Raw genomic sequence first — 25216 nt, 5'->3', positions numbered from 1 at the left:
GGGTTTTTGCGCTCCTGCCCGTTCACTTCGAGACCTGGCTCCGGGTCCCCTAGGCCAACCCACTGGCGGGGAAACCCGGCGGCGACCGGGTTAGGATCCGCGTCCCCCCCTTCCGCTTCCGGGATAGGCCTAGCGCCGCCGGAAGCCCACCCGAGGGGCGGGGCCTGCGCCCGCTACGTGGTGGCGGGCGCGTCGGCCGGCGCGAGGCGGTGACGCAAGGCAGCGGCGACCAGTGGAGAGCGGCGTTGGCCGGCGCGCCCGCCTCCACCCGGCCCCGCCCCCGCCCGGCGTCGGGCCGTCGGACGGGCGGGAAGAGGTGGCCGCTCGGGCAGGATGGCGGCGGCGGCGGCGGTGGGCGCGGGCGCGGGGGGCCCGGGAGCGGCGGGCGGCGGCGGCGGCGGCGGCGGCGGCGGCGGGGCGCGCGAGGGCGCGCGGGTGGCGGCGCTGTGCCTCCTGTGGTACGCGCTGAGCGCGGGCGGTAACGTGGTCAACAAGGTGATCCTGAGCGCCTTCCCGTTCCCTGTGACCGTGTCGCTGTGCCACATCCTGGCGCTGTGCGCGGGGCTCCCGCCGCTGCTGCGCGCCTGGCGCGTGCCCCCCGCGCCGCCCGTCTCGGGCCCCGGGCCCGGCCCACATCCGTCTCCCGGCCCGCTGCTGCCGCCGCGCTTCTACCCGCGCTACGTGCTGCCACTCGCCTTCGGCAAGTACTTCGCGTCCGTGTCGGCGCACGTCAGCATCTGGAAGGTGCCGGTGTCCTACGCGCACACTGGTGGGTGCAGCGGCCGGCCTGGGGGGCGGCGGCCGGGACGCGCCGCCCGGGGTTTCGGCGCGTGGGTAGGAGTGCGCTGGCGGGGCTGCGGCCCGACGGCCTGGAATACCAGACCGAGAAGTCAACTTCTGTTGGCAAGGGGCTGGGGGCCAACGAGACTTTTAGCAGGGGAGCGACTCGCACAGGGGTCTAGGGGAGGGAAGTGGCTGGGAAGAGAGCTGGGAGCTGAGCAGGGCGGGTCGCAGCTATTGGGCTGCGGGGAAGCTCCCCGGAAAGAGAAGGGCCGAGGAGGCTTGAAGGGCTGCCAGGCGCTCCCATCGCACTAGTGGAGTTGGGACAGGGTCCCAGGGTGGGTTCTGGGACGGAGACGGCTCCCTGAGAGCCCCCTGGCCTCTCTTTGCAGTCAAGGCTACCATGCCCATCTGGGTGGTTCTCCTGTCCCGGATCATCATGAAGGAGAAGCAAAGCACCAAGGTAACCTGGGAGGGTTCTGGGCCGGTGGGGGCCCCAAGGGCTTCCTGGCTGGTGCCCAGCTGGTGACGTGGTCGCGGCTCCTGGCTTCCTGTCAAATCAGGAAGTCTGCTTAGAGGCTTCTGGTGGCCCTTTCACTAATGTTCTGTAATCACTTTGGAGGCAGTGGTGTGCAGTGTGTGTGTCCCCAAGTTGTCTCTGCTGTGTGGTCTTGGGGACACTCCTGTCCCTCTCAGGTCCAGCTTCCCTTCGTGTTTCGATTCCCTACGTGTGGTTGCTAGTGGGCAGTGACTCGGTCCCATCTTGGCCAGGCCCCACGTGCCCCTCTGGGGGGACCCGGAATGGAACATCTGACGTCTTGCTGGAACTCTGACAGAGTTTCACTTCTTCGCGAGTGACCGCAGTCAGGTTGGGGACTTCTGGGGTCCGAAGTGAGGTGCTAGTCAAAAGAGTGATTTTGGCAAAATCCAACAAAGTCTTCGAAATAAAAACAACCAGGAACTGTGAGTGTCGGGACTGGAAACGAAAGCAACACGCAGAGCCTAGGACTGCGTAAGGAAGATGCTTTGGGCACAATCCAGTGTCTGTTCAAGATGCCAAGCCTGGGTATTTCCTGGCTTGGGGCGAGAGGAGCTGTGGCTTCAGCCAGAGACGGCCTTGCTCCTCGTCCTCAAGTGGAAGTGCGAGTCCTGTCGTCCCAGCTGGAATCCATTTCATGCTGCACAGAGCGCCTCTTCTCTAGGTGGTTGGTTTCTGGCATCCTGTATTTTATGTAACTCAGAGTGGCGGTGCCCCGGATCGGCTTATAGAAATTGGGCCACTTCTGGCTGATTTTTTTGTTTCAGCCTCTTTTTTGTCTGTAAGACCTGGGTGTGCTCTGGAACCCGCCCCCAGGGTGATGTCAGGTGTGACTTGTCTCCCTGGGTCCGAGTTGCCTGGGAGGTGTGTGGCTTCATCACTCGATATCACGTCATGTTTATCAGGTTTCCCTGTCGTTCGGGACATTGTACCCAGCTTGGGCAAGGAGCCGGCACCTTCCACTGTGGGGAAGGACTGAGGAATGGCCTAGGCAAAGACTAATGATAAAGACAGGATATGTAGGGACCCACCCTATGAGACAGATAAGGCAGGTGATTGTCATTCTTGATCGCAGGGGAAGAAGTGGGACTTAAAGGGAAAGGGGAGAGTCAAATAGCCTAATAGCCTGAGGCCCACAGCCAGCAGGGGGGTGGGGGTGGGGGGCTGGAATTCAGGTCCCCCAGTCCGGAACCCTTGCTCTGACCCTCAGGGGTGTTTGAGAGGGCCTTACACCACCTCCTAAAATTCCTGCAGTGCTTTTAAAGTGTCCTTTGTAGGAAAAGGGTGAGCTAGAGGTCAAAAATGGATCCCATTTCTCCGGAAGTTTGGAGCCATTTAGCCACCAGATCTCAGGAACCATCGCATACGCTCTGGGCCTTGTAAAGTTGGACCTTCCCTTTGGTGAGGGACGGGAGACCGAGGCTCTCCTCCAGGCCCAGGGGCGTGTGGGGGGCAGCCTGGCTCAGTCTCGGCCATCCGTCCCTCCTGCCCCCCTTCCCGCAGGTGTACCTGTCGCTCATCCCCATCATCAGCGGCGTCCTGCTGGCCACCGTCACCGAGTTGTCATTCGACATGTGGGGGCTCATCAGCGCCCTTGCTGCCACACTGTGCTTCTCGCTTCAGAATATTTTCTCCAAAAAGGTATTTGGGTACCGTCTGGGATCTGCCTGGCGGTTTGCGGGTGCACAGGCGGGCGGCCTGTGAAAATGCGGTCAAGGAGGGATTCCCTTGGTGTTGAAACAAAAAAAAATCCTGTGGCCCTTCTTGCTGGTTTTGTATTTGTTTCATTTTAAGTAATTTGTTTCCTTTTATAAAATTAGCATATATTCAATGTGGAAAACTAGAGAAAAGCCCCCCCACCCCCCAAAATCAGAAAACTTGTGTCAGGTACCATAGTGGGTGCTGGAGATGACTAATCAATAGAGACCTGCCCTGCGCCCAGGGATTCCCACGCTATTGAGCAAAATCACAGTACTTTCCCCTAAAGAACTACTGGGGTTTTTTTTTTTTTTTTAATGTTTATTATTTTTGAGAGAGAGAGAGAGTGCAAGCGGGAGAAGGGGGCGGTGGGGAGAGAGGAGACACAGAATCCAAAGCAGGCTCCAGGCTCTGAGATGTCAGCACAGAACCTGACGTGGGGCTCAAAACTCACGGACTGTGAGATCTTGACTGGAGGCGAAGTCCAACGCTTAACCCACCGAGTCACCCAGGTGCCCCAAAGAGAACTACTGTTAATGCTAGTAGGGGTCTTTTTCTGTACAGTTTTTAGAGTTGTGATATTATAGGTACGTTTCAGAATTGTGCTTTTGAAAAATAAAATTAGTACATTTTCATTTACGATTACAACATTCTCCCATTTCATTAAAAATTACTGCTCTAGGGACACCTGGGTGGCTCAGTCAGTTGAGCATCTGACTTTGGCTCAGGTCACGATCTCCTGGTTCATGAGTTCGAGCCCCACATCAGGCTCGCTGCTGTCAACCTAGTAGTGCAGAGCCAGCTTCTGATCCTCTGTCCCCTGCTCTCTGCCCCTCCCCCACTCGCGCTCTCTCAAAAGTAAGTATTTAAGAAAAAAACTATTGCTCTCCAACCATTCATTATAAGGAACGCAGCAACAAACATCTCTGTGTGTGCAGGTTTTCTGTCTCGAGTTATTTCCTTACGTTGTTGGGTCGGAGTATATGAGATATTTATGGCTGCTGATAGACTTTGCCTGGTTGCATTCTGGAATGTGCACGAGCGATTTAGACATAAACCAGTAGAATTTCAGAGTGCCTGTTTCACTACAGCTTTACCAGTTTTGAGTGTTGGTGTTTTTCACTCTCAGTCCTTCGTATTTGTCTTGGGCACGGGCTGTGTGTCTCATCATAGGGCACTGGTAGGTTTGGCGGTCAAGGTCAGATGTCAGGGCTTACGTATAGTCCCTGTGTTAGGGGCCTGGGTAACTGGAGCCCTTCTTGCCATTTTTAGTTTCGATCGGCCTTTAAAGAGGTTTTCTCTTCTCAGGTGTTAAGAGATTCACGGATCCACCATCTCCGGCTGCTGAACATCTTGGGCTGCCACGCTGTCTTCTTTATGATCCCCACGTGGGTCCTGGTGGACCTTTCAGCTTTCCTGGTCAGCAGCGACCTGGTGAGTTGGCCAGTGCCACGGACACACCCTTTTCTTAACGAGTTCCAAAGCAGTTGCTTTGCCGGGCAGTTACACCTGTGTTGACTTTGGGACATTCGGGGCCCCTGGCAGCCAGCCAGCCCTCTTCAGGCTCGGCTTTGTCATGACGCAGTTTTCGTGCAGTCGAGGAAGTCGTCTTCCTTTGCACTTCCTCCTCCAGCGCGCTGGATCTCAGGTGTTGATGGCTGCTTCATTTGTGCCAGTGGCATCAGGAAGGAAAATGCCGGCACAGGCGACTTTCCTGTCCTGACAGTCTGGCTCAGATCTCGCTTTGACTTGTCAAAACCGTGCTTGCATAGCTTGATTCCTCTCTTGGTGTCATCTCTGTCCGTACTTCCTTTACTCTGGGTGTGTGCGGAGCTCTCTGAGCGCCGGCAAGAAAAGCTTCCCACCACGTGCAGGGCCAGCCGCCAGACAGTTCAGTGGAAGCTAAGCAGGTGAAAAAATAAATAAATAAAAAAGAAAGAAACTAAGCAGATGACAGTGTTAAGGAGGAGGTAGGCGTGGTTTCTTCGGAGCCGGAGTTACAGAGAGGGTAAGAGAGGGTAGTACATTTTATTAGGGCTTAATGAGGCCCGATAGAGTTCTTGGCATTGGTCTTCAATCCTCAGCACTGCCTGGAGACACAGTGCACGTTATTTCCATTTTCCAGATGAGGAAACGGGCTCTGTTCGCACTTCCTTTCCATATTGATTAGCTGTAATTTTTCTGTAAAGAGCTTTCCATCATCACTCAGGACTAGTGTGTTACTTCCAACTACACGAAAGCAGTTCAGTGCTTTTCTTTCATTTTTTTCTTAATTACCAATGTTTAGAGAACACTTCTTAGCTTACTGTAAATGTTAACCAGTGAACGGGGGGGGGGTGTTTTTTGTGGGGGTAAAGGAAGGTCCTTTTATATATTCTTTTTTTTCAACATCTTTGTGGACGCCTGTGTCAGTTGCACATGTTAACACTTTTTCTATTCGGATTACCCTGTCTCGGCCAATGGAGTCCTTCCCACTGGCTCCCTGTCCTTCTGACAGCACAGGTCAGCCTTTGGTAGCTTTTGGTCCAGGAGGATGTTGTTTCCCGTATTGTGCCTCTCCTGTCCCAGACTTGCAGTCAGCAGCTCCTTCGAGAGTCCGGGTTGCTTGTGGTAGAGAGCGCTGCTGAGAGAGACAGGCCGTGGTGCTCACCGCTGTTGTGTTGTCATTGCTTTTAAGTCTTTGTGGTAAAAAACTAGGACAGCCCTGTTGGGGCAGAGGGGAGAGTTCATTCCAGTTCGTTGCAATGTAACATGACAGGATTTGTCACGGCTGTGATTTTTAAGTGTACATCTTTTCGGGTACGCTTGATTCCTTCCCGTAATTACTCACGTACAAGATTCCACTGTATGCACACATAATCGCTTCAGAGTGAAAATGCCCACAGGCCAGCTGCGGACGGGATTCTGAGTTTAAGGTTTCTTTGCCGGTCTTCTTTGTCCTTAGGACATGTCCCGTTAAAGATGCACAGTTGGAATGCCGTGTTCTAAGGGCACTGGAAATAATTGTTTTCACGGTGTGCCTGTGTCACCAGCTTGTCCGGTTGGGTTCTTTTACTTCCATCTGTTTTCCATTTGTGGCTTTGCTTTCCTCCCCCCGCCCCCCAACACTGAATTTGTCAGATACCTTTGTATTTCCAAAGCCAAATGAGATGAGAAGGTTTATTCAAAGAAGTCTGGCTTCAGGGGCGCCTGGGGGGCTCTGTGGGTTATACGTCCAGTCTTGATTTCAGCTCAGGTCATGATCTCAGGGCGTGGAGCTCTGTGCCTGGTGTGGAGCCTCCTTAAGATTCTCTCCATCTCCCTCTCGCCTTCTCCTCCTCGCAGGCATGCACTCCCCACCCCCGCCAAAGTAAATAAAAAAAATAAAAACAAAAAATGAAAATATTAAGAAACAAAAAATCCCCAAGAAGTCTGGCTTCAGTCCCTATCACCTCCTGCTTTCTTGTCCCTCCCTGGAATTCTTCATTGCTATGCTCTTGGTTTATTCTTTCAGTGTTTCTTTTTGCAAATATAAGCACATCTGTATATATTCCTACCTTTCTCCTCCTTACACAGAAAGTGACTTTTTAGGTAGAAAGGAGCACTTTGCTATTTTCCCTCAATGATATTTCCTGGGGATCGATTATTCCCTATTGACATATTTAGGTCTTTCTCATTCTTTTTATTGGCTGCAGATACTGCTGGTGGGTTTCGTCTCAGTTCTCTTACTACGTCCTGTGACAACTCCTTAGTGTCTCTGTATACATGCACACAAACACGTGCTTCCAGGCTCGGCTCTAGTAACTTTGCTTGTATTTGCGTTCAGGACACGTTTTAGTTTTATTCCAGTGATTACCTTGTTTGTAATACCTTTAGTGACCTGTTCTCTTTGTCGAGCCCATACATATTTTTTACCTTGATGGGGTCCTCGTACGTTCCGGAAGACAGTTTTCCGGGGAGCACTCTGTATTTGACAGTGCTGGGCTGTGAAGGCAGGGCCCCTATCTATCTGGGCTCCCCCTCCCTGCCCTGTGTCTCTGGCACGGACGCCGGGTGACGTAGCCCCGTCCCAGTGCCGTGCTTCGTGGCGGTACAGGGAGAAGGATCAGGTAGGGGAGCATCACCTGGAGTCTGCCGCTCGCCGTGTTACCAGGATTCAAAGGCTGTGTGTGGTGGGTAGTTCTGCACACGGGCAGCCCCACTGCTGACAGCTTGACCGAAGCCAGGCAGGGATCACTAGACTCCGAAGCAGGCGGCCTGGTTTTAAAGCTCTTACAAGATGAGTGAAGCAGCTATTTGAGAACAGAAAAGTAAATGGCAGTGGACAGGCTGGGGTTGAAGAGCAGATTTCAAATTACCACTGAGTCAGCAGTTTGCTTTTCTTTTCTTCCTTTTTTTTTTTTTTTTTAATTTTTTAAATGTTTTTATTTTTGAGACAGAGAGAGACAGACTATGAGCATGGGAGGGGCAGAGAGAGAGGGAGACACAGAATCCGAAGCAGGCTCCAGGCTCTGAGCCCTCAGCACAGAGCCCGACGCGGGGCTCGAACCCACGGACCGTGAGATCATGAGCTGAGCTGAAGTCGGACACTTAACCGACTGAGCCACCCAGGCACCCCTCTTTTCTTTTCTTTTCTTTTTTTTTTTTAAGTTTATTTATTTTGAGAGAGAGCAAGAGTGAGTAGGGCAGGAGCAGAGAGAGGGAGAGACAGAATCCCAAGTAGACTCCCTGCCATCAGTGAAGAGCCTGACATGGGGCTCGAACTCGTGAACCGTGAGATCATGACCCAAGCCGAGATCAAGAGTCAGATGCTTAACTGACTGAGCCCCCCAGGTGCCCCTCAGTTTGTCTTTCTTTTGCCTCCTGTATCTTCAGCCTTAACTCGCAGCCCCGGGTGCTGCACATGGTGAGAACAGAGCGAGACACCCTCTACTTCTGGATCAGGGAATAGGAAAGGGGGTTCCTGATGCTCAGGGTAGGGGAAATGCCCTTCTGGCTTTTTCTGTTATTTTTGTTTCTTTGTTCTCCTGTGTCCCAGGCCCCTGGCAATACAGTGGCAATGGTAGCAGCAGGGTCCCACAGCACCTGAGATGCTGAGTGAGGGCAGCCTCCCTCTGCGGTCAGAGTGGGATTAGCCCCCACTGTGTATTTTTCTCTTTTAATCAGCCCACTGCTTGGTCCCAAGTAGAGGTACAGTTGTGGGAAGGCCATAGTGTAGAGTGGGATAATTGTGCCCCAGCCCTTTGACTAGAGGACTGGTTCCTAGGGGAACCCTAGGCCACAGTCAGTACCAGGGAGATGGTGGAGAAGGAGGAACTTGGGAAAGTGACCTCAGAAACACCATGAAATCCTAGGCTCACCCCTGAGCTGTACATGTGAGGATCTGACCCTAATAGTGCACCAAAGACTGACACTGAATTATGAGGTAGACTGCTGCCCACATCCCAGACTGATTGCTGGGTAGCGCACACTCAGGATGGAGCCACGTACTGCTGGAGAGGCTTTGGAAACACGACTGACATTGGAACCAACACCCCCAGAAGGCTTGTCAAGCTTGTAGCCTGAACCCAACTGAGTCTGCTGAAACAAAATTCTGTATCAACATTCTGTAGAGGATTTAAGTAAGACCTACAGTCTTACAGTATCCTAAACGTCCAGAATATAATCCAAAATTACTCAGCATATGAAGAACCAGGGAAATTTCAAGTCCCTTCTTGTAGAAGACAATTAACAGATGCCAACACTGAGATGACACAGATCTTGGAATTATTGAACAGCGACTATTTTTTTTAAGTTTATCTATTTATTTTGAGAGAGAGCATGAGCGGGCAAGTGGGGGAGGGGCAGAGAGAGGGAGAGAGAGAATCTCAGGCAGGCTCTGCACTGTCATTGTAAAGCCCGATGCAGGTCTCAAACCCACAAACCCACAAACCTCAGATCATGACCTGAGCCAAAGTCAGATGCTTAACCAACTGAACCACCTAGGTGCCCCTGAATGACTTAAAAAAAAAAAAGTATTTACTTTTGAGATAGAGAAAGCGCCAGCTGGGAAGGGGCAGAGAGAGAGGGAGACAGGAACTGAAGTGGGCTGCACACTGACAACGGAAAGCCCGATGCAGAGCTCAAATTCATGAGGTGTGAGATCATGACCTCAGCCAAAGTCAGACACTTAGCCAACTGAGTCACCCAGGCACCCCCTGAACAATGACTTTAAAGCAATGATTATAATCATGCCCCAAAAGGTAACGTGAATTCTCTTGAGACAAATGTAAAGAATGAAAGGCAGAAGAACCAAATGGAAATTTTGGAAATTCAGAAAGAGTAGCTTAAAAACTCACTGGATGGGTTCAGTAGTAGAATGGAAATGACAAAGGAAGGGGTCAGTAACTCAAAGATAGATCAATAGAAATTATCCAGTTTGACCCACAGACACACACAAAAAAGATTAAAACACAAACAAGCAAAAAATCTGGAAGCAGCCAGCGGTTTGAATGACTGTGGATTTCTCATTAGAAACCATGAACACCAGAAAGAGGTGAAATAACATTTTTAAAGTACTGAAACTAAGAACTAGCAACACATAGTTTTATATCCAGTGAATACAGAACCTCCAGAACCAATAGAACTATAAAAAAAAAAAACCGACCAAGCAAAAAGATAATATCAGCAACCAGCTGGGTATCTCACTGACATTTGTAGAACATTTTACCCAACAACAGTGTAATAGACATTCTTTTCAGGTATTCATGGAACATTCACCAAGACAGACCATATTCTGTTTCATAAAACAAACTTTAACAAAAAATCTGAAAACATATAGGGGTGCCTTGGTGGCTCAGTTGGTTAAGTGTTGACTTTTGATCTCAGCTCAGGTCACAATCTCATGATTTGTGGGTTTGAGCCCCGTGTTGGGCTTTGTGCTGACAGCACAGAGCCTGCTTGGGATTCTCTGTCTCCCTCTCTCTCTCTCTCTCTGCCCCTACCCCACCTGTTCTCTCCCTCTCTTCTCTCTCTATAAATAAATAAATTTAAAAAAAAGATATTAAAACATACAAAGTATCTTCTCTGACAGCAGTAACAGGATAATCTCCACAAACATTTAGAAATTAAGTAACACATTTCTAAATGATGCAGGGCCCAAGAGGAAGCCTCAAGGGAAATAAAAAATATTTTCAACTGAAGCAAAACAGAAAAGAAGACATTACAAACACCAAGAGTGAAAGAGGGAATATCACTATAGACCTCACAGACATTAAAATGATAGAGATATTACTGACTATTCTATATACAGCATAGATGAAATAGACCAATTCTTCATAAACCACAAACTATCAAAACTCACCTACCCAAGATGAACTAGATAACCTAAATAGTCCTATAGCTTTTTTTCTTCTTTTTTAATTTTTTGATGTTTTATTTTTATTCTTGAGAGAGAGAGGGAGACAGAATCCAAGGCAGGCTCCAGGCTCTGAGCTGTCAGCACAGAGCCCTATGTGGGGCTCAAACTCACAAACCGCGAGATCATGACCTGAGCCAAAGTGAGACACTTAACCAACTGAGCCACCCAGGCACCCCAGTAGTCCTATAGCTTTTAAGGAAATTGAATTCATAGGTTCAAACTTTCTAAAAAGAAATCAGGCCCAGCTGGTTTCACTGGCAAATTCTACCAGACATTTAAGAAAAAATAAATATCGATTCTACAGTCTCCTCCAGAAAACAGAAGACAGGGGAATGCTTTGGGCCATATAACAAAACCAGTATTCCTCATGGACGTTGAGGCAAAAGTTGTTAACAGAATATTAGTAGGGGCACCTGGGTGCCTCAGTTGGCTGAACATCCAACTCTTGATTTCAGCTCAGATCGTGATTCCAGGGACATGGGATCAAGTCCCACATAGGGCTCTGTGCCAAGCATGGAGCCCACTTAAGATTCATTCTCTCTGTCTCTCTCGCTCGCTTGCTCTCCCCATTCCCCCCACTCACATTCTCCGTCTAAAACTTAAAAAAAATAAAAAAAAATTTTTAAAAGCGCCCCAAATACTAGTAAATCGAATGTAGCAATGTATAAAAAGCATAATACACTATGACAAAATGGGATTTAAATCACAAATGCAAGGCTAATTCAATATTTGAAAATCAGTGTAATCTCTAACAGTTTAACAAAGAAAATCACTTATTCATTTCAACTGATACAGAAAAGGCATCTGACAAAACCCAACGTCGTTCATGAAGATAAACACAACTAGGGGCGCCTGGATGGCTCAGTTGGTTGAGTACCCGACTCTTGGTTTTAGCGCAGATCATGATCTCACTATGTAAGATCGAGCCCGGAGTCGCAGATCCCACTTAAGATTTTCTTCTTCCTCCTCTGCCCCTCCCCGACTCATGCATGCACATGTATGCTCTCTCTCAAATAAAATAAATAAAATACAAAGTCAACAAACTAGAAATAGAAGGAAACTTCCTCAACCTGATTTTTTTTTTACATGAAAGCTGATTATTGTCAACAGCCATTCTTTAAACATGAACATGCATGTAGAATATTCTGCACACACGTCAGTTTTTAACATTAACGGTTAAACACACAACCTACATCCTTATGAAAATAGTCAAAATGCAAACATAAAACAAAAGTCTTACTAATTTTTAAAAATTTTGTGTTGGGTACCATTCGTACAACATAGTTAATTTAGACGTTTTCATTTTGGCTGTACATGAAAAAAGCAGCCAGTTGAAAATAAAGTCATTGAGGGTTTTTAAGTAGCAGAATAGGCAGTTTTGCCATGCAGGAGAAACAATGTTAAATATTAGTTTTCCCAAAAAATCCACATTTAAAAATATTTAGTTCAAGTCACAGAATTTTTCTCAGTAGAGACCTCAATGTGATGCATAATTAGCTGCCTTAGATGGCCCATTTGAAAGGACGGTGTCCCTTCCCCAGTATAACGTTACCGATTTTGGCACAGAAAAGAAGTCTTAAGTATGAGAACATGATAAAAAAAGATGGAAGAGAACAGAGGAAAGAAAGAAACAGCAAGAAAGAGTACATGAGCTAGTAGTTGCAATCACTGAAAACTGCATTCTCAGCCACTGCAGAATACTAACACCATGATGAAAGATTGGAGGTTTTTCCTGCCAAATTCAAGAATAATTTCAGGATGTTCATGCTCAATATGTTTATTCCACATCATACTTGACATCCTGGCTGGTGCAATAAGACAAGAAAAAGAAATAAATAGATTTGAAAGGAAGAAATAAAATTCTCTCTAACCAGCAAAACCTTGTTCTTTAGTATTAATTATAAATAATTGCTTGAATTTTAACTTCAATTTTTCTCCTTGGAAAAGGTGGTAATGAAGAAAAGTTGAGATCCATTAATTTACACAGGCATACCTTGTTTTATCCCACTTAGCTTTATCACACTTCGCAGATACTCCATTTTTTTACAAATTGAAGGTTTGTGGCAGCCTCACATCAAGGAAGTCTATTGGTGCCGTTTTCCCAACAGCATTTGCTCACTGTCTTTGTGTCATGTTTTAGTAATCTTTGCAATCTTAAAAACTTCTTGTTACTGCATTTGTTATGGTGATCTATGATGAGTGATTATGACTGACTGAAAGCTCAGGTGATGGTTGGCATTTGGGAGTAATAAAGTTCTATACATTTAATTAAGGCGTACCCCTTTTTTAAGACATAATGCTATTGCACATTTAACAGTCTACAGTATAAATATAACTCCTATAAGCACTGAGAAACAAGAAAAAAATCACTTGACTTGCTTTATCGCAATATTTCCTTTATTGCAGTGGTCTGTAACTGAACCTGCAATATTGCGAAGATATATGCCTGTAGATCTGTGTGTATGTGTGTGTGTGTGTGTGTGTGTGTGTGTGTGTGAGTGTGCGCGCGCGTGTGGATAGATAGATAGGTATTGAGTTTTTTTTAACCTTAAAGCTGATTGGAATATTTACATAGATAGGCAGACAAACTGGAATAGTCAAAATAAGTCTGAGAAAGAATAAACTTGGAGGAATCACATTATTTAAAGACTTAGTATTAAGGTACAGATACTGGTTAAGGGGGAGACACATAAATCAGTGGAGCAGAATCGTGTGCAACTAAATGCACACAAATTTGGGTAATTGATTTTTGACAAAGATTCAAAAGCAATCACAGGGCAAAGTGTAGTTTAACAAATGGTGTTGGAACAACTGGACATCGATAAGCAAAAATCTGAGCCTTGACTTAGACCTCACACATTACAGAAAACTTAACTCATAATGTATTCTAGACTTAAATGTAATGATAACCTTTAGGGGAAAAAGAACCACACACACACACACAGGAGAAAAATCTTCATCATGACTTGGGATTAGTTCTTAAGACATTCCACCAAAAGCAAAGTCCATAAAGAAAAAATTGGTAAATGGAGTCTCATTAAAATTTAAAACTTTTGCTCTGTGAAGACACTACTAAGTGAAAGAAAAGACAGACTCCCAACTGGGAGGAAATATTTGCAAATGACGTACTAACAGAGAACTTGTGTTTTGAATATATAAAGAACTCTCAGAACTCAATAGCAAGATCATAACTTGCTTAAAAATGGGCAAAGGACTTGAACAGACTTTTTCCCATTGGGACTGTCTAGATGGCATGTAAATAGGCAAGTAAAATATGTTCAACATCATTAGGCACTAGAGAGAAACAGAACCAGAATAAGATCCACCTCATACCTATTAGAATGGCTATAATAAAAAAATACAATACCATGTTTGTCAAGGATAAGGCACAGCTAGAATTTTTATATGTTGTTGGAGTAAGTACAGAATGGTACAACCATTCTAGAAAACATTTGGGAGTTTCTTCTGAAGTTAAACATACGCTAATTGTATGACCCAGCAATCTCACATGTGGGTGTTAACTTTAGAGAAATGAAACTCAAGTTCACACAAATGTTTATAGCAACTCCACTCATGACCTCATGACCACCAAAAACTGGACACAACCCAGATGTCCTTCAACAAGCGAATGAATAAAAAACGAAACAAGCCCACTTTGGTACATTCATACAACGGAGAGTTGCTTGGCAATGAAAAAGGTCATCAGCTGTTGTTCCTTATGACAGCTTGGGTGGATGTCACAGGCATTATTGCTGAGTGAAAGCAGCCTGTCTGAGAAAGTTCCATCCTGTATCATTCCAGTTCTAGGATCGTCTCTAAAAGGACAAACCTAGAGGGAAGGAGAACACACCGTTAGTTTACCTGGATTGGGGAAGGGGATTCATACCAAGAGGCCTGAGAGAGTGTTTCGGGGTGAGGGAGTGGTTCTGAATCCTGATTGTGTGGGGAAGAAACACTTGACTGGTATCAGTTTTTTTTAAAAGCTGGATTGACTGGGTTCCTTTTCTGAGAAATAGGGATCTAGGCAAGCTGGTTGGCTCATAAAAACAGCTTGTAAGACCATGTCGGTCATCTCAGGAAAGGACTCGGGAGTGAACAGGTCAGCTTGCCACAGAAGCATGCTGGTGGGCTCACGTGCCTTACAGGGGCTGTTCCAACGAGGGGCAAAAGTCAGAGTGACCGTGAGGTCACCTAAGTGTATCTTGCTGCCCTTTGAGAGGACCTTGTGATCCCTCTCTCTCTCTCTCTCTCTTAGGGTGGTGGGGATGGAATCAGGTGGCCATTCTAAGACCGTTCCAGCTCCCATGCTGGCAGGCCACTAAATGCCACCTTCCTGGAGGGACCCAGCTGTGTCCAGTACCAATGTGGCTTGAGGACTGGGATGCAGAGAGGAGGTGCCACCGCGCAGCTGTGGCTTTGCTACCTTCACTGAGCCACACTAGGTCTTGAGGGTGCTCTGCCCTTGGAGCACAGGGACGTGGGGATTGTCCCAGCACTCCAGACGAGGTCAGACACTGCAGAGGTGGACAGCCTGGAGCTGTGCGTGGCTGGTGTACTGTCTCCTGGGGCCCTTCCACTGGCCTGGCCACCCTGCCCTGTAGCAGCCTCTTGGTGCCCCTTGGTTCCTCAGGACTGGTACCGAGGTAGGACCGTGGGAGGTGGGGAGGCATAGGAGTGGTGCCACATGCCTTCCGGTATCCAGCTCTGAATAGATGTCCGTAAATGTTCAGCACCGGGCATTCCCAGCCGCCTGGTGGGGGCAGCCCCCCACCTAATTCTCAGCTGCTGCCTGTTCTGGGATCAACCCAGGCTCAGGGGGATGGGTGGGGGAAGGGGGTTCTGTGGTCCAGATGTCTGCTAGTTGTGAGTTCTTAACTTCTGGGCCCCTTTGATCAGAGTGCCTCATTCCAGAGAGGGTCAGATGATAACTAAAGTTTTTGAGAACATCTCGTGTTTGGCTTGGGACTGTTTTAAAGCACTTTCACAGCCATGAACCCTTTTGATTGTTCCCACAGCAGCACTGTGTGGGCTCAGCAGGGTCAGTGTCTTCTGTCGCACAGAGGAAGAAAGTGTGACTTGAAAGGTCAGGTGGCTGGAGGTGAAGGGCGGGGAGGAGGGGGGGGTGGTTCTCAGTAACAGGGCAGACCCAGGGCTTCTTGCTTCTAGCCTGGGACTCTTGTATTACTAGGTTCTGTGCATACTCAGGGGCTGCCTTCCCAGGGCCTCCCTGTCCTACAGAACGTGTCATGTCTGCTACAGTCTGAATGTGTCCCCCCCACTCAAATTTCTATGTTGAAACCCAGACTCTCATATGATGGTATGAGGAGGTGAGGCCCTCGTCAGACAGGGTTGGTTGGCCTTATAAAATGAGACCCAGTGAGTTCTCGCCCCTTCCACAACATGAGGGCACCGTGAGAAGACCCCGCCTATGAACTGGGAAGCTCATACAAGACACTGAGTCTCTTTGATCTTGAACTTCCCGGCTTCCAGAACGGTGAGAAATAAATGTCTATTGTTTATACCCCCCACCCGCCCATGGCATTTTGTTATAGCAGCTCAATTGGACTGAGACAGTGTCCAGTAAGCAGACCTTGCTCCGCTAACCCCACAGCTCCCAGTCCTCACTGTCCGGGACAAGGGAAGCTCCAGTTCACCTCGTGCTCTCCACCCTTGGGGCTCTTGGAGCCTCCCCGTCCTCAGCAGCAACGGAGTGGATTATTGCTGTGCCTGCGTGCAGTGTCGTGAGGGTCAGAGGTTGCGCAGATCAGGCACCTGTTATTACACGGCAACACACAGCTGGAACTGCTCCCCGCCTAGACGGCTGACCCCAGTAAGCCACTTTGTGCCTCTCCCCCACTTCTGCCAGGGCCAGCATGTGACCCCAGTGCTGTTCTTGTTTTCTCGTCTCTGTAGACCTATGTGTCCCAGTGGCCCTGGACGCTCCTGCTCCTGGCTGTCAGCGGCTTCTGTAACTTTGCCCAGAATGTCATTGCCTTCAGCATCCTCAACCTCATCAGCCCTCTGAGCTACTCCGTTGCCAATGCCACCAAGAGAATCATGGTCATCACGGTGTCCTTGATCATGCTGCAAAACCCAGTCACCAGCACCAACGTCCTAGGCATGATGACAGCCATCCTGGGGGTCTTTCTGTATAACAAAGTGAGTCTGAGGTGGGGTGTCCCCTCGATACCCAAGGAGGCACCAAGAGTCGGTGGAGGGGAGAAGAAAGGGCCTCACCCTGAGCCGAGAGGCTGGGGTTCCAGCTCCCAGCTTTGTGGCTGACTGGTTTATGGTGTTGGTGTGCCCCTTCCTAGCCCAGCTTTCCTTTTCCTGTGTAGATTATTCTGGGTCCGTGCCATACTCCAGCTGTGGCTTTTGGGTCTGTGGAGACTCTGTCAGGGATCTCACGGTCTCCTCAAGAAGACCGTGTTCGGTCCAGTGTAAAGACACAGATGGCTCATAGGGAGGGCTGGCCATGCCTGAGCCCCGCTAGGGCCAGTGCTGCGGTGGCGCCTTGAAGGGCTGCTCGGATGCCCGTTGCTCCTCTGTCCGTTGCTCCTCTGTCCTGTGTGCATGTCCTGGGGAAGGAGCCAGTTGTCTCACTGACTCTCTTGATCTTGCAGACCAAGTACGATGCCAATCAGCAAGCCCGGAAGCACCTCCTCCCTGTCACTACGGGGGACCTGAGCAGTAAGGAACATCACCGGAGCCCCCTGGAAAAACCCCACAATGGCATCCTCTTCCCCCAGCACGGGGACTATCAGTATGGCCGCAACAACATCTTAACAGATCACTTCCAGTACAGTCGGCAGAGCTACCCAAACTCATACAGTTTGAACCGTTATGACGTGTAGAGTGTAGAGGGCAGGGTGGTACCTGTGTGACTCCTTCCCCCACTCCCTAGCAGTACCAGAAACTTCTGACAACCAGTGAATGTACGACCCAGCCGAGGGGACGGTGCACAACCATCAGAAGACCCTGGGCTTCCCAGCCCCTTGGGGGCAGCAGGACGCTGCCCTGCAGTAAGGGCCACCGCCCTCAAGCTCCCGTGTTCCAGGCCCTTTCTTCCTGGAGTCTGTCATCCGAGGGCTGTGTTGCTGTGGAGATCTTGGCCAGATTTTTACCTTTCTGTGTGGACTTCTTCCCCAAGTTATGTATTTTGAGAGTTCTCGTTCTGCTTTCCAGATAGTATTTCCAGGTAACTCTCCGGAGAGGCGGGATCACTGTGGATGCAGACCTCCCCGAGCAGGCAAGAGGGGGTTCCTGGGGGCCAAGGAAAGGACAGTAGGATGGTGCTGGAGAATGACAAACTAGCTGCTTCAATTCCGCTGCTCAGATAGGCCAAGGGCCGAGGCAGGCATGGAGCAGAGGGGTACTAATTAAAAGCATGTCCAGCAACAAAGATGGACCCAGTTTCCGGCCAACCCCTTGGCCGTTTGCAGTTACTGGCAGATCTTCCAAAGAGAAAAGCTACTGCAATTAGCCTTGAATTCTTGGAGCCTAATTCTTTGACCTGCAAGTCAGAGTCAGTATATGTCCAGATCCAGAGGGAAGGGCAGCTGCTGTCTCCTGTGCCCTCTCTTTCCTAGCCAGAGCAGGGCATCTCTCCTTGCTGGGGACAGCAAAGGGGGAGTGGCTGAGGGGCTGTCAGAGCATTAGGAAATCACGTTCAGTGTTTCAAGCTCTGTTTTTGTAATATTCGTTTTGTCTTTTCTGATGAGTCTTTGCTTCTGTGACGACTTAGTAGGATGTTTGGTGGGGAGATGTTAACTTGATGAGGATCTTGCATTTTTCTAGGGAATATTTTGCAGTTGTGTGTTTATGCCGTTGTCTCCTATGGGGGGTGGGGCGCATGAGGACTGGCTTATAGATTGAAAACCCTTTTGTTCTTAAGTGTTTAAAAACAAAAAAAACTCCTTCTGGTGATGCGTGTCATGATACATTTCAGCATTAGTAGGAAGCGCTGAAGTTTCTGAAGCTCCTAATGGCCCCAGCCGCCGAAAGCAGAATGAATCAAGAATGTCATCTCAACAGTTTGTGTAATAGATGAGACCACAGCACTTTGATTCCATGACCTGATCTGGTGGGGTGTCTGCATTAGGATCGGAACCATGTCCTGGTGAAGGGGAGAAGCGGCGAGCACCAAGCTAGGATTTGGGTTTGGATAAATCACATATCAGGAAAATGATGTGGCCCCAGCAGGTAGCCCATGTGCCGAGGTTCAGGTCAGGGTCTCCATCTTTCCTAGCGTCACAAGAGGATGCTGTCCTCGCAGAGGGGACCGCTGGCTCAGCTGCTGGGGTCCCTGGTGATGTCTGCCTTCCTTCGGGGCTGTGCCCAACCTCTTGAATAGGCACTCGGAGGAAGCCGCAGGTGGGACAGTGGGTCACCCTTTATGTCTTGGTGAGACATTTCCCCGTCTGAGGGAGTACCATAGCTTATGATGGACTCCTGGTTTGGTTATTTTTGTCAGCTTATGAGTGGGCTGTTCCTGGAGGTCACCCGGTCCCCTTGTGGCCGGAGTTTATGCACCACCAGCCTCAGGTCCCTGTGTGTTCACGTGTCGTTCACTTTCTTTGTGATTATTTTGGTTGGCCCCAAGTTTTGAGACGGTTGCTGTGTAAAACGGGAAGGGGAAATCTGAAGGGCATTTGTGAAAAGAGTTTGCTGAGTGTCTTCAGAGGCATTACAGTCTGTAGCTGAACTTTTCTCACTGGTGACTAGCAACAAATGGGGGTAATTCTGCACCACAAAGATACTGTGGTAGTTGTTTTTATGATTATAGTGACTGAGTCCTTGAACAGATAATTGAACTCCAAAACGAACTGTGTGTCTTTTCAGGTTTAATGAAATTTATGATGTTGCTAAAATTTGTATATTGTTTCCCTTTTCCAATGCAAGATCTGCTGGCGAGGGGAACGGACTGGTTTTATTACGGTTTATAAATTAATAAATGGGGTATTTAATTCTGTACATAAATCTGCAGCAAGTACATACACTGGAATGAATGAGACAATCATATTAGACCAAATCATCCGATCAAAAGACAAAGACATATTTTTGAGACTTGAAGGTTCAGAGCTGACACTGACCTCCTGAAGGCCAGTTTTCCAGCCACTTTGGCCCTGGCCTACCACCCCCACCCACTCCCACATTCCCATTTGCAGCTCTGTTCCCCTCTCCCTCTTCCTTGCTGGGGTTTGTGGCAGGAAATTAATCTACCCATCCATTGTGTGGTCTTGCCTACGACACTAACTCGAACCCAACTCCTTCATTTTACAGAAGGGGAAACTGAGGCTCAGAGGGCATTTTCGAATAGTGTTTGTTCACTATTTTGAGACTTGGTGTGGACTTTTTAAGCACCTTATTTTAAGTCATTCGTTATAGGGAAAATAAAACCCCTATTACAAAGGAGAGAAATCAAACATGTTGAAGTGAAGAAGTACTTGGGATTTCTCAATTTTGCTGTGTATTTGGTATACATCATGCAACAGGCCCTTTATTGTTGCTGGGATACAACCAGACCCGGGTAACTTAAGGTCTAACAGCCTTAAGGGGATAGAACATTAAATTATTAAAGGAACTGAAAATTGTGAATTCTTTTTTTTTCAGCGGTCACCTGTTTTCAAGAATTAAATGCTATAGACTTCTGTGGGATTGATACTGTGTGTATATTCATTGATGGCATTTACCAAAAATAAACGATGGTCTCCAGGGAATCATGACTGGTCCTAATTTGTCAGTGAGGGTCTGAGTGACCCTGTCTTCAGCGTGCCCGGCAACAAAACATGTAAGAGATAGAAAGAACGAACCAACTTGATTCTCACATCTGAGTAAACTGCAACTTTTTTTCCTGAGCCAAAGATGAGGACATGTGATGTGTGAATTTATGACATGGTAGAATAAAACCAGAGACACAGCTCAGCAGTTAATGACACGCCTTTATTGAACAAAATAACACGGAAAACCCAAGAACGTGTAGCAGCTGTGCTCATGGAGCGTATTTTTGAGGAACAATGGCTAATAGTGAGACCTGCTCCACGCCTAACACAGTGGTGGATTTTCCCCACACAATCCTTACAAGGTTTATTAACCTTATTTTACAGATGAAAATGAGGCTCGAGGGGGTTATCACACAGGAAGTCTGCCTCCAAAGCCCATTCCCCCCCGCATATTAACTCAGAAACCCATTACCTACAGAATTTCCTTCAGCCACAGTTGAAGAGGAGTTTCTGCTACAACAACTGCCCACATCCTTTTAATTCATAATCCTTTTGTTCACTGATTTACTGAACACTTCATTTGAGTCAAGTACAGGAAACAGATGCCTAGGCCTCAGAGCACGCTTGGCTTAATTTGTAGATGTGTAACTAAGTTAAGTAGCATATAGGGGCTATATTGGAGATATGGAAAACGGTAAGGAAGTACAGGATAATTATTTGAGGGAAATGGAATGGAAACGTTTGCCTTATTACACTTACAATTCTCAGGTTATTTTACTTGCATATTTTATATTATACACATCTCATTTAACCATCAGAACCCAAGAGGGAGATACTGGCACCATTTTCCAGGGAAGTGGAAACAAAGCCCATGGACCAAGCCGGGAATCCAGGAGTGTCTGACTCCAAGCCAGGGCCCTTTGCCCGGCAGAGCGGCCAAGATAAAGTGAGCTGTTTTGTTTTTCCTCACCTTTGTCATGTACTCGCCATGAGAGGAGGTGATGTCCTCAGGGGTGTGTCCTTTCGTTGCAGTTGTGTGGGCCATGCTGCCCCAGTAAGACCTTGACGGAGCCCTCCCGTCCGGGCGACCTGGTGGCTTGGCAGTCCACCACTGCAGCTGCAACGGGGCCTCCAGAGGCTCTGCCCCAGGATGGAGTTGCTGCCTCACAACTCAAGACCTGGTCCTACGGAGAATAACAGCTCATGCTGCACGCGGCCCCGTTGTTCAGACACTAGTCTCAACTCCTACCTGGGGCTGAACACTCCAGGGACTGGAATACTCCCATTTATCGATCTCCCCAGGGCAACTCCTTTGTGACCAGAGGCTGGCTCGGTGACAAGATCAGGCCCTGAGGAATGCTGCTCCCTCAAAGACTGGATAGGACCTTCTCTGTTCCCACATCATTCCTCCTGCTGTGGCTTCAGCTAGTTGACCACACGGGGTTCAGTTACTGTAGGAAACGAGGTTGACAGTAACACCAAGCTTTGGCTTTATTGAGACTACAGGTCTGGATGGGCATTAGACTTCCTTAGTCACCCGCTACTTTTTTAATAACAACTTTTATTGTCTATGTATTTTTTCAGTTTGAAAAAAATTGTTAAAGCTAAAAAATATCTGTACTATACAGACATCAAAAAGAATGAGTTAAGGGTGTCTGGGTGGCTCAGTCAGTCAAGCGTCCAATTCTTGGTTTTGGCTCAGGTCACGATCTTAAGGTTGTGAGATAGAGCACCGAGTTGGGCTCTGCCCTGCCTCCACTTGTGTTCTCACTCTCAAAATAAATAAACTTAAAAAAAAAAAAGAAGAATGAGCTAGATCTATGTGTGAAGGGAACAATTTCCAAAATATATGGATATATAAATGTGCTTGTGAATACACAGTATGTTTCTGGAAAGACACACAAAAGACAACACAGCAGTTGCCTGTGGGAAGGGTATATATGCGTCTTTTTTTTTTTTTTTTTAAATGTTTATTTTTGAGAGAGACAGAGCAAACAGGGGAGGGGCAGAGAGAGAGGGAAACACAGAATCAGAGGCAGGCTCCAGGCTCTGAGCTGTCAGCATAGAGCGCGACACAGGGCTCGAACCCACAGACCACGAGATCATGACCTGAGCCAAAGGCGGATGCTTAACTGACTGTGCCACTCAGGAGCCCTGTTATATACATGTTTCTTTCAAAACATGTCATATGCATATTATTTTATAACCCGCTTTAAAAAAACATGCCATGGGTGCCTGGGTGCCTCAGTCAGTTGAGCATCCAACTTCAGCTCAGCTCATGATCTCACAGTTTGTGAGTTCAAGCCCCGCATTGGGCGCTCTGCACTTGGTGCAAGAACCTGCTTTGGATCTTCTGTCTCCCTCTCTCTGCCTCTCCCCTGCTCACACACTCTCTCAAAATAAATAAACATTAAAAAAAAAAAAAAAAAGTATGCCAGAAACATTTCCTCATGTTATTAAATATCCTCTTGATTTTGTGCGTCTGTTCTATTGAGGGAATTCTATTGAGGGAATGTGCTATAATTAACCGATCCCTACTGCTGCACATTTAAACACCATTTTATGGGATAACTTTGCAGTGCACAGCATAGCACATACTTCTGATTTGGGATAAATCCTTCACAGCATGTTTGCAGGTCAAAGCAGGTATGCATATGGCTTTAGACATTTTTCCATTCTGCTTCTTGGGGTGGGCGGGAGGGGTCTCTTCAAGTTCATCTCGCCCAGGAGTATGCATTTTACTGGTTTCCTTAAGAGTTGTTTCCAGGTTCTTGAGACCATCGGTGCAGCAGCCTCTGCTTTTGGCAACTCTACTGCTTTCTTTTGACCAGTGGATTCTCATTTGGCCCACTGAAAGGCATCTGCGTGAGGCCGCCTGATGCTTAAATGTTCAGTTTCAGATAAATGGCATCTTAAACACTGAGAAATTAATGTAGTGGGGCGCTTGGGTGGCTCAGCCAGTTGAGCGTCTGACTTTGGCTCAGGTTATGATCTCATGGTTCCTGAGTTCGAGCCCCACATCGGGCTTGCTGCTGTCAGCCCGTCAGCACCACAAGTGTCAGAGCCACTTCAGATCCTCTGTCCTCTCCCCCCGCCCCTCCCCCCAAAAAACAAAACATTAAAACTAAAAAAAATAAATGTAGGGGTGCCTGGGTGGCTCAGTTGGTTAAGCGTCTGACTTGATTTCAGCTCAGGTCATGATCTCACAGTTTATGGGTTCAAGTACCACTGACAGTGTGGAGCCTGTTTGGGATTCTCTCTTTCCCTCCCTCTCTGTCCCTCCCCTCCTCTCCCTCTCTCTCTCTCTCTCTCTCAAAATAAATAAACTCAAAAAAAAATAACCGTATAAAAGTGGTCACAGGTTTACATAATCATTTGAGGGGACAGTTGAGCATTATCAGTATTAAATGTGCACATCCTACGCTAAATCATTTTAACAGTGGCCTAAAAGTGGAATCAATCAGAGACTCCATAGAGTCTGGCTTGAATAAATTATTGTACATCTGCATCACACTGTCCTGAGCAGTCACGAGAAATGACCATACAGATTCGTTAACCTGTCTTGGCTCACAGATCCTGTTAAGACTCTAAAAAAACACTGTGTATCTTTAACTCACGAAAACACATACAGGTACAACAGCGTGCTCTCTCTGAATTCCACCCGTGGCGGATCACAAATTAAAACCCCGGTGTAGACCTTTACTGGCACCTGTAGCCCCCGGATTACTGGGCTTTATACTGAACAGACCAACATCCGTGCTCCCTTTGCCTGGTGTGGTCACACAGCTTGCTGCAGAGTAGGATCTCAGTGCAAACCTCACTTCCCAGGGGCAGGCCAGACCCCCCTCCCTCATCAAGGTCTCAGTACCCAGCTGTTTTCCTTAATAACACTGTTGGAATGACGTATTTGTCTACTGATTTATAGGTCTCTGCCCCTCCTGGGCTGCCTGCTCAGGAGAGCAGAGTTCAGGCACCACTGGGACATCACAAGCCACGTTCAGCCTGCTTTTCCGTGAACCAAGAATAGTCTCCACTAGGGAACATCTGCAATCAACTCATGCCAGGGAAGACCGACTTAGAACCGCCAAAAAAAGCATTCTGTTTTTCTCAGCAGACCTGTATTTTAAAAACTGCTTAATCATTACATTCTGAATGCCACCAATAAAAAAATGTTAGGGACATTTTCTCTTTGGTTACGCAAGTACCTACATAATATGCTCCGTTTTGCCTCTTGGCCCACAGAGCCTAAAATATTTGCTATCTGGCCCTTTATAGAGAAAGTTTGCCAATTCCTGGCCTAGAGCAGTATCTGACATACAGGAGATAATCCATGAGCGTCAGGTGGCGAAATTTGTAACCAAAGAGAAAAGTATCTAAAATGTATGGACGCTTATTTGCACAGAAAAAATAGGGACGTAGAGCCAACCAAGCGTTAATGGCAAATCTCAAGAAGGTCGGCTGGCCGGGACGTCCAGTCTACGTTCTCTAACGTTTACGGCTGCTGCTTTTATCTTTCCCCACCATCAGCACGCGTTCGCTTCGTCATCATATGGGAAGGAATGTGCATCTTTCAGGAAGGCGCCGAGCCCACTGGGCGCGCAGTCTAGAAGGCCGGGCACCCGCAGGTCGTGGGCGCTCATTCCACGCCGCTTGAATGACTGCACGGAAACCACGCGAGCCCCAAGGGGACGCAGTCTGAGGCCGGCGAGGGTGGCGTAGGCCCCCCGCCCCAAAGTCTTCCTTACCAAAGCGTTGGGTCGAGCGAAAGAAACTGAGCGGAAGGATCTTGTGAAGTTCAACAAGCCCAGTTCCATCCCCGCCAAGCCCGTCGCCTCCCGGTTCTAACGCCCGGGAAGATGTGACCGGCGTCACGGCCCGGGAGCCTCCCGGACGCACCTCACCTCGTAGTCTTCTCACCTCAGCCTCGCGAGGAGGAAACACAGGCTTTGACCGGCGCAGGGACTCCCCAGGCAGCTGTCCAGCGGAGCACGCAACCTGCCAGGCCCTCCAGCTGCGACGCCGGCTCCGGAGAACGCCGCGGCGGCGGCTAACGGTAGTCCGCCACTTTCCCCACGTTCCGGGGCGGAGCGCGACAGCGGC

At 48.2% G+C, this 25216-nt stretch overlaps 1 protein-coding gene and 1 long non-coding RNA gene across 2 annotated transcripts; one reads left to right on the top strand and one right to left on the bottom strand.

Annotated features, from left to right (window-relative positions):
* The first annotated feature begins 318 nt into the window (after nt 1-318).
* On the top strand, nt 319-20113 carry SLC35E1 (solute carrier family 35 member E1). The gene is made up of 6 exons (XM_043590307.1): nt 319-769; nt 1173-1243; nt 2822-2959; nt 4325-4450; nt 16308-16553; nt 17018-20113. The coding sequence occupies exons 1-6, from the start codon at nt 334-336 to the stop codon at nt 17246-17248; spliced, it is 1248 nt and encodes a 415-aa protein (XP_043446242.1). The 5' UTR covers nt 319-333; the 3' UTR covers nt 17249-20113.
* On the bottom strand, nt 12156-25193 carry LOC122488680. The gene is made up of 2 exons (XR_006298665.1): nt 25034-25193; nt 12156-14223 (listed from the first exon to the last, which is right to left on the bottom strand). It is a non-coding gene; the product is annotated as an uncharacterized LOC122488680 (long non-coding RNA).
* Between the last annotated feature and the right edge of the window lie 23 nt (nt 25194-25216).

This window comes from Prionailurus bengalensis, chromosome A2 (assembly GCF_016509475.1).
Source record: "Prionailurus bengalensis isolate Pbe53 chromosome A2, Fcat_Pben_1.1_paternal_pri, whole genome shotgun sequence".
Taxonomy (NCBI): domain Eukaryota; kingdom Metazoa; phylum Chordata; class Mammalia; order Carnivora; family Felidae; genus Prionailurus; species Prionailurus bengalensis.
This window is presented reverse-complemented; position numbering and strand designations above follow the sequence as displayed.

What these genes read in the sequence shown, in the direction of transcription:
- SLC35E1 (XM_043590307.1), top strand. Translation starts at nt 334, where the DNA reads ATGGCGGCGGCGGCGGCGGTGGGCGCGGGCGCGGGGGGCCCGGGAGCG. An exon ending in AGAATATTTTCTCCAAAAAG is followed by an intron (nt 2,960 to 4,324) that starts GTATTTGGGTAC and finishes TTCTCTTCTCAG; the next exon opens with GTGTTAAGAGATTCACGGAT. An exon ending in TCCTGGTCAGCAGCGACCTG is followed by an intron (nt 4,451 to 16,307) that starts GTGAGTTGGCCA and finishes TCGTCTCTGTAG; the next exon opens with ACCTATGTGTCCCAGTGGCC.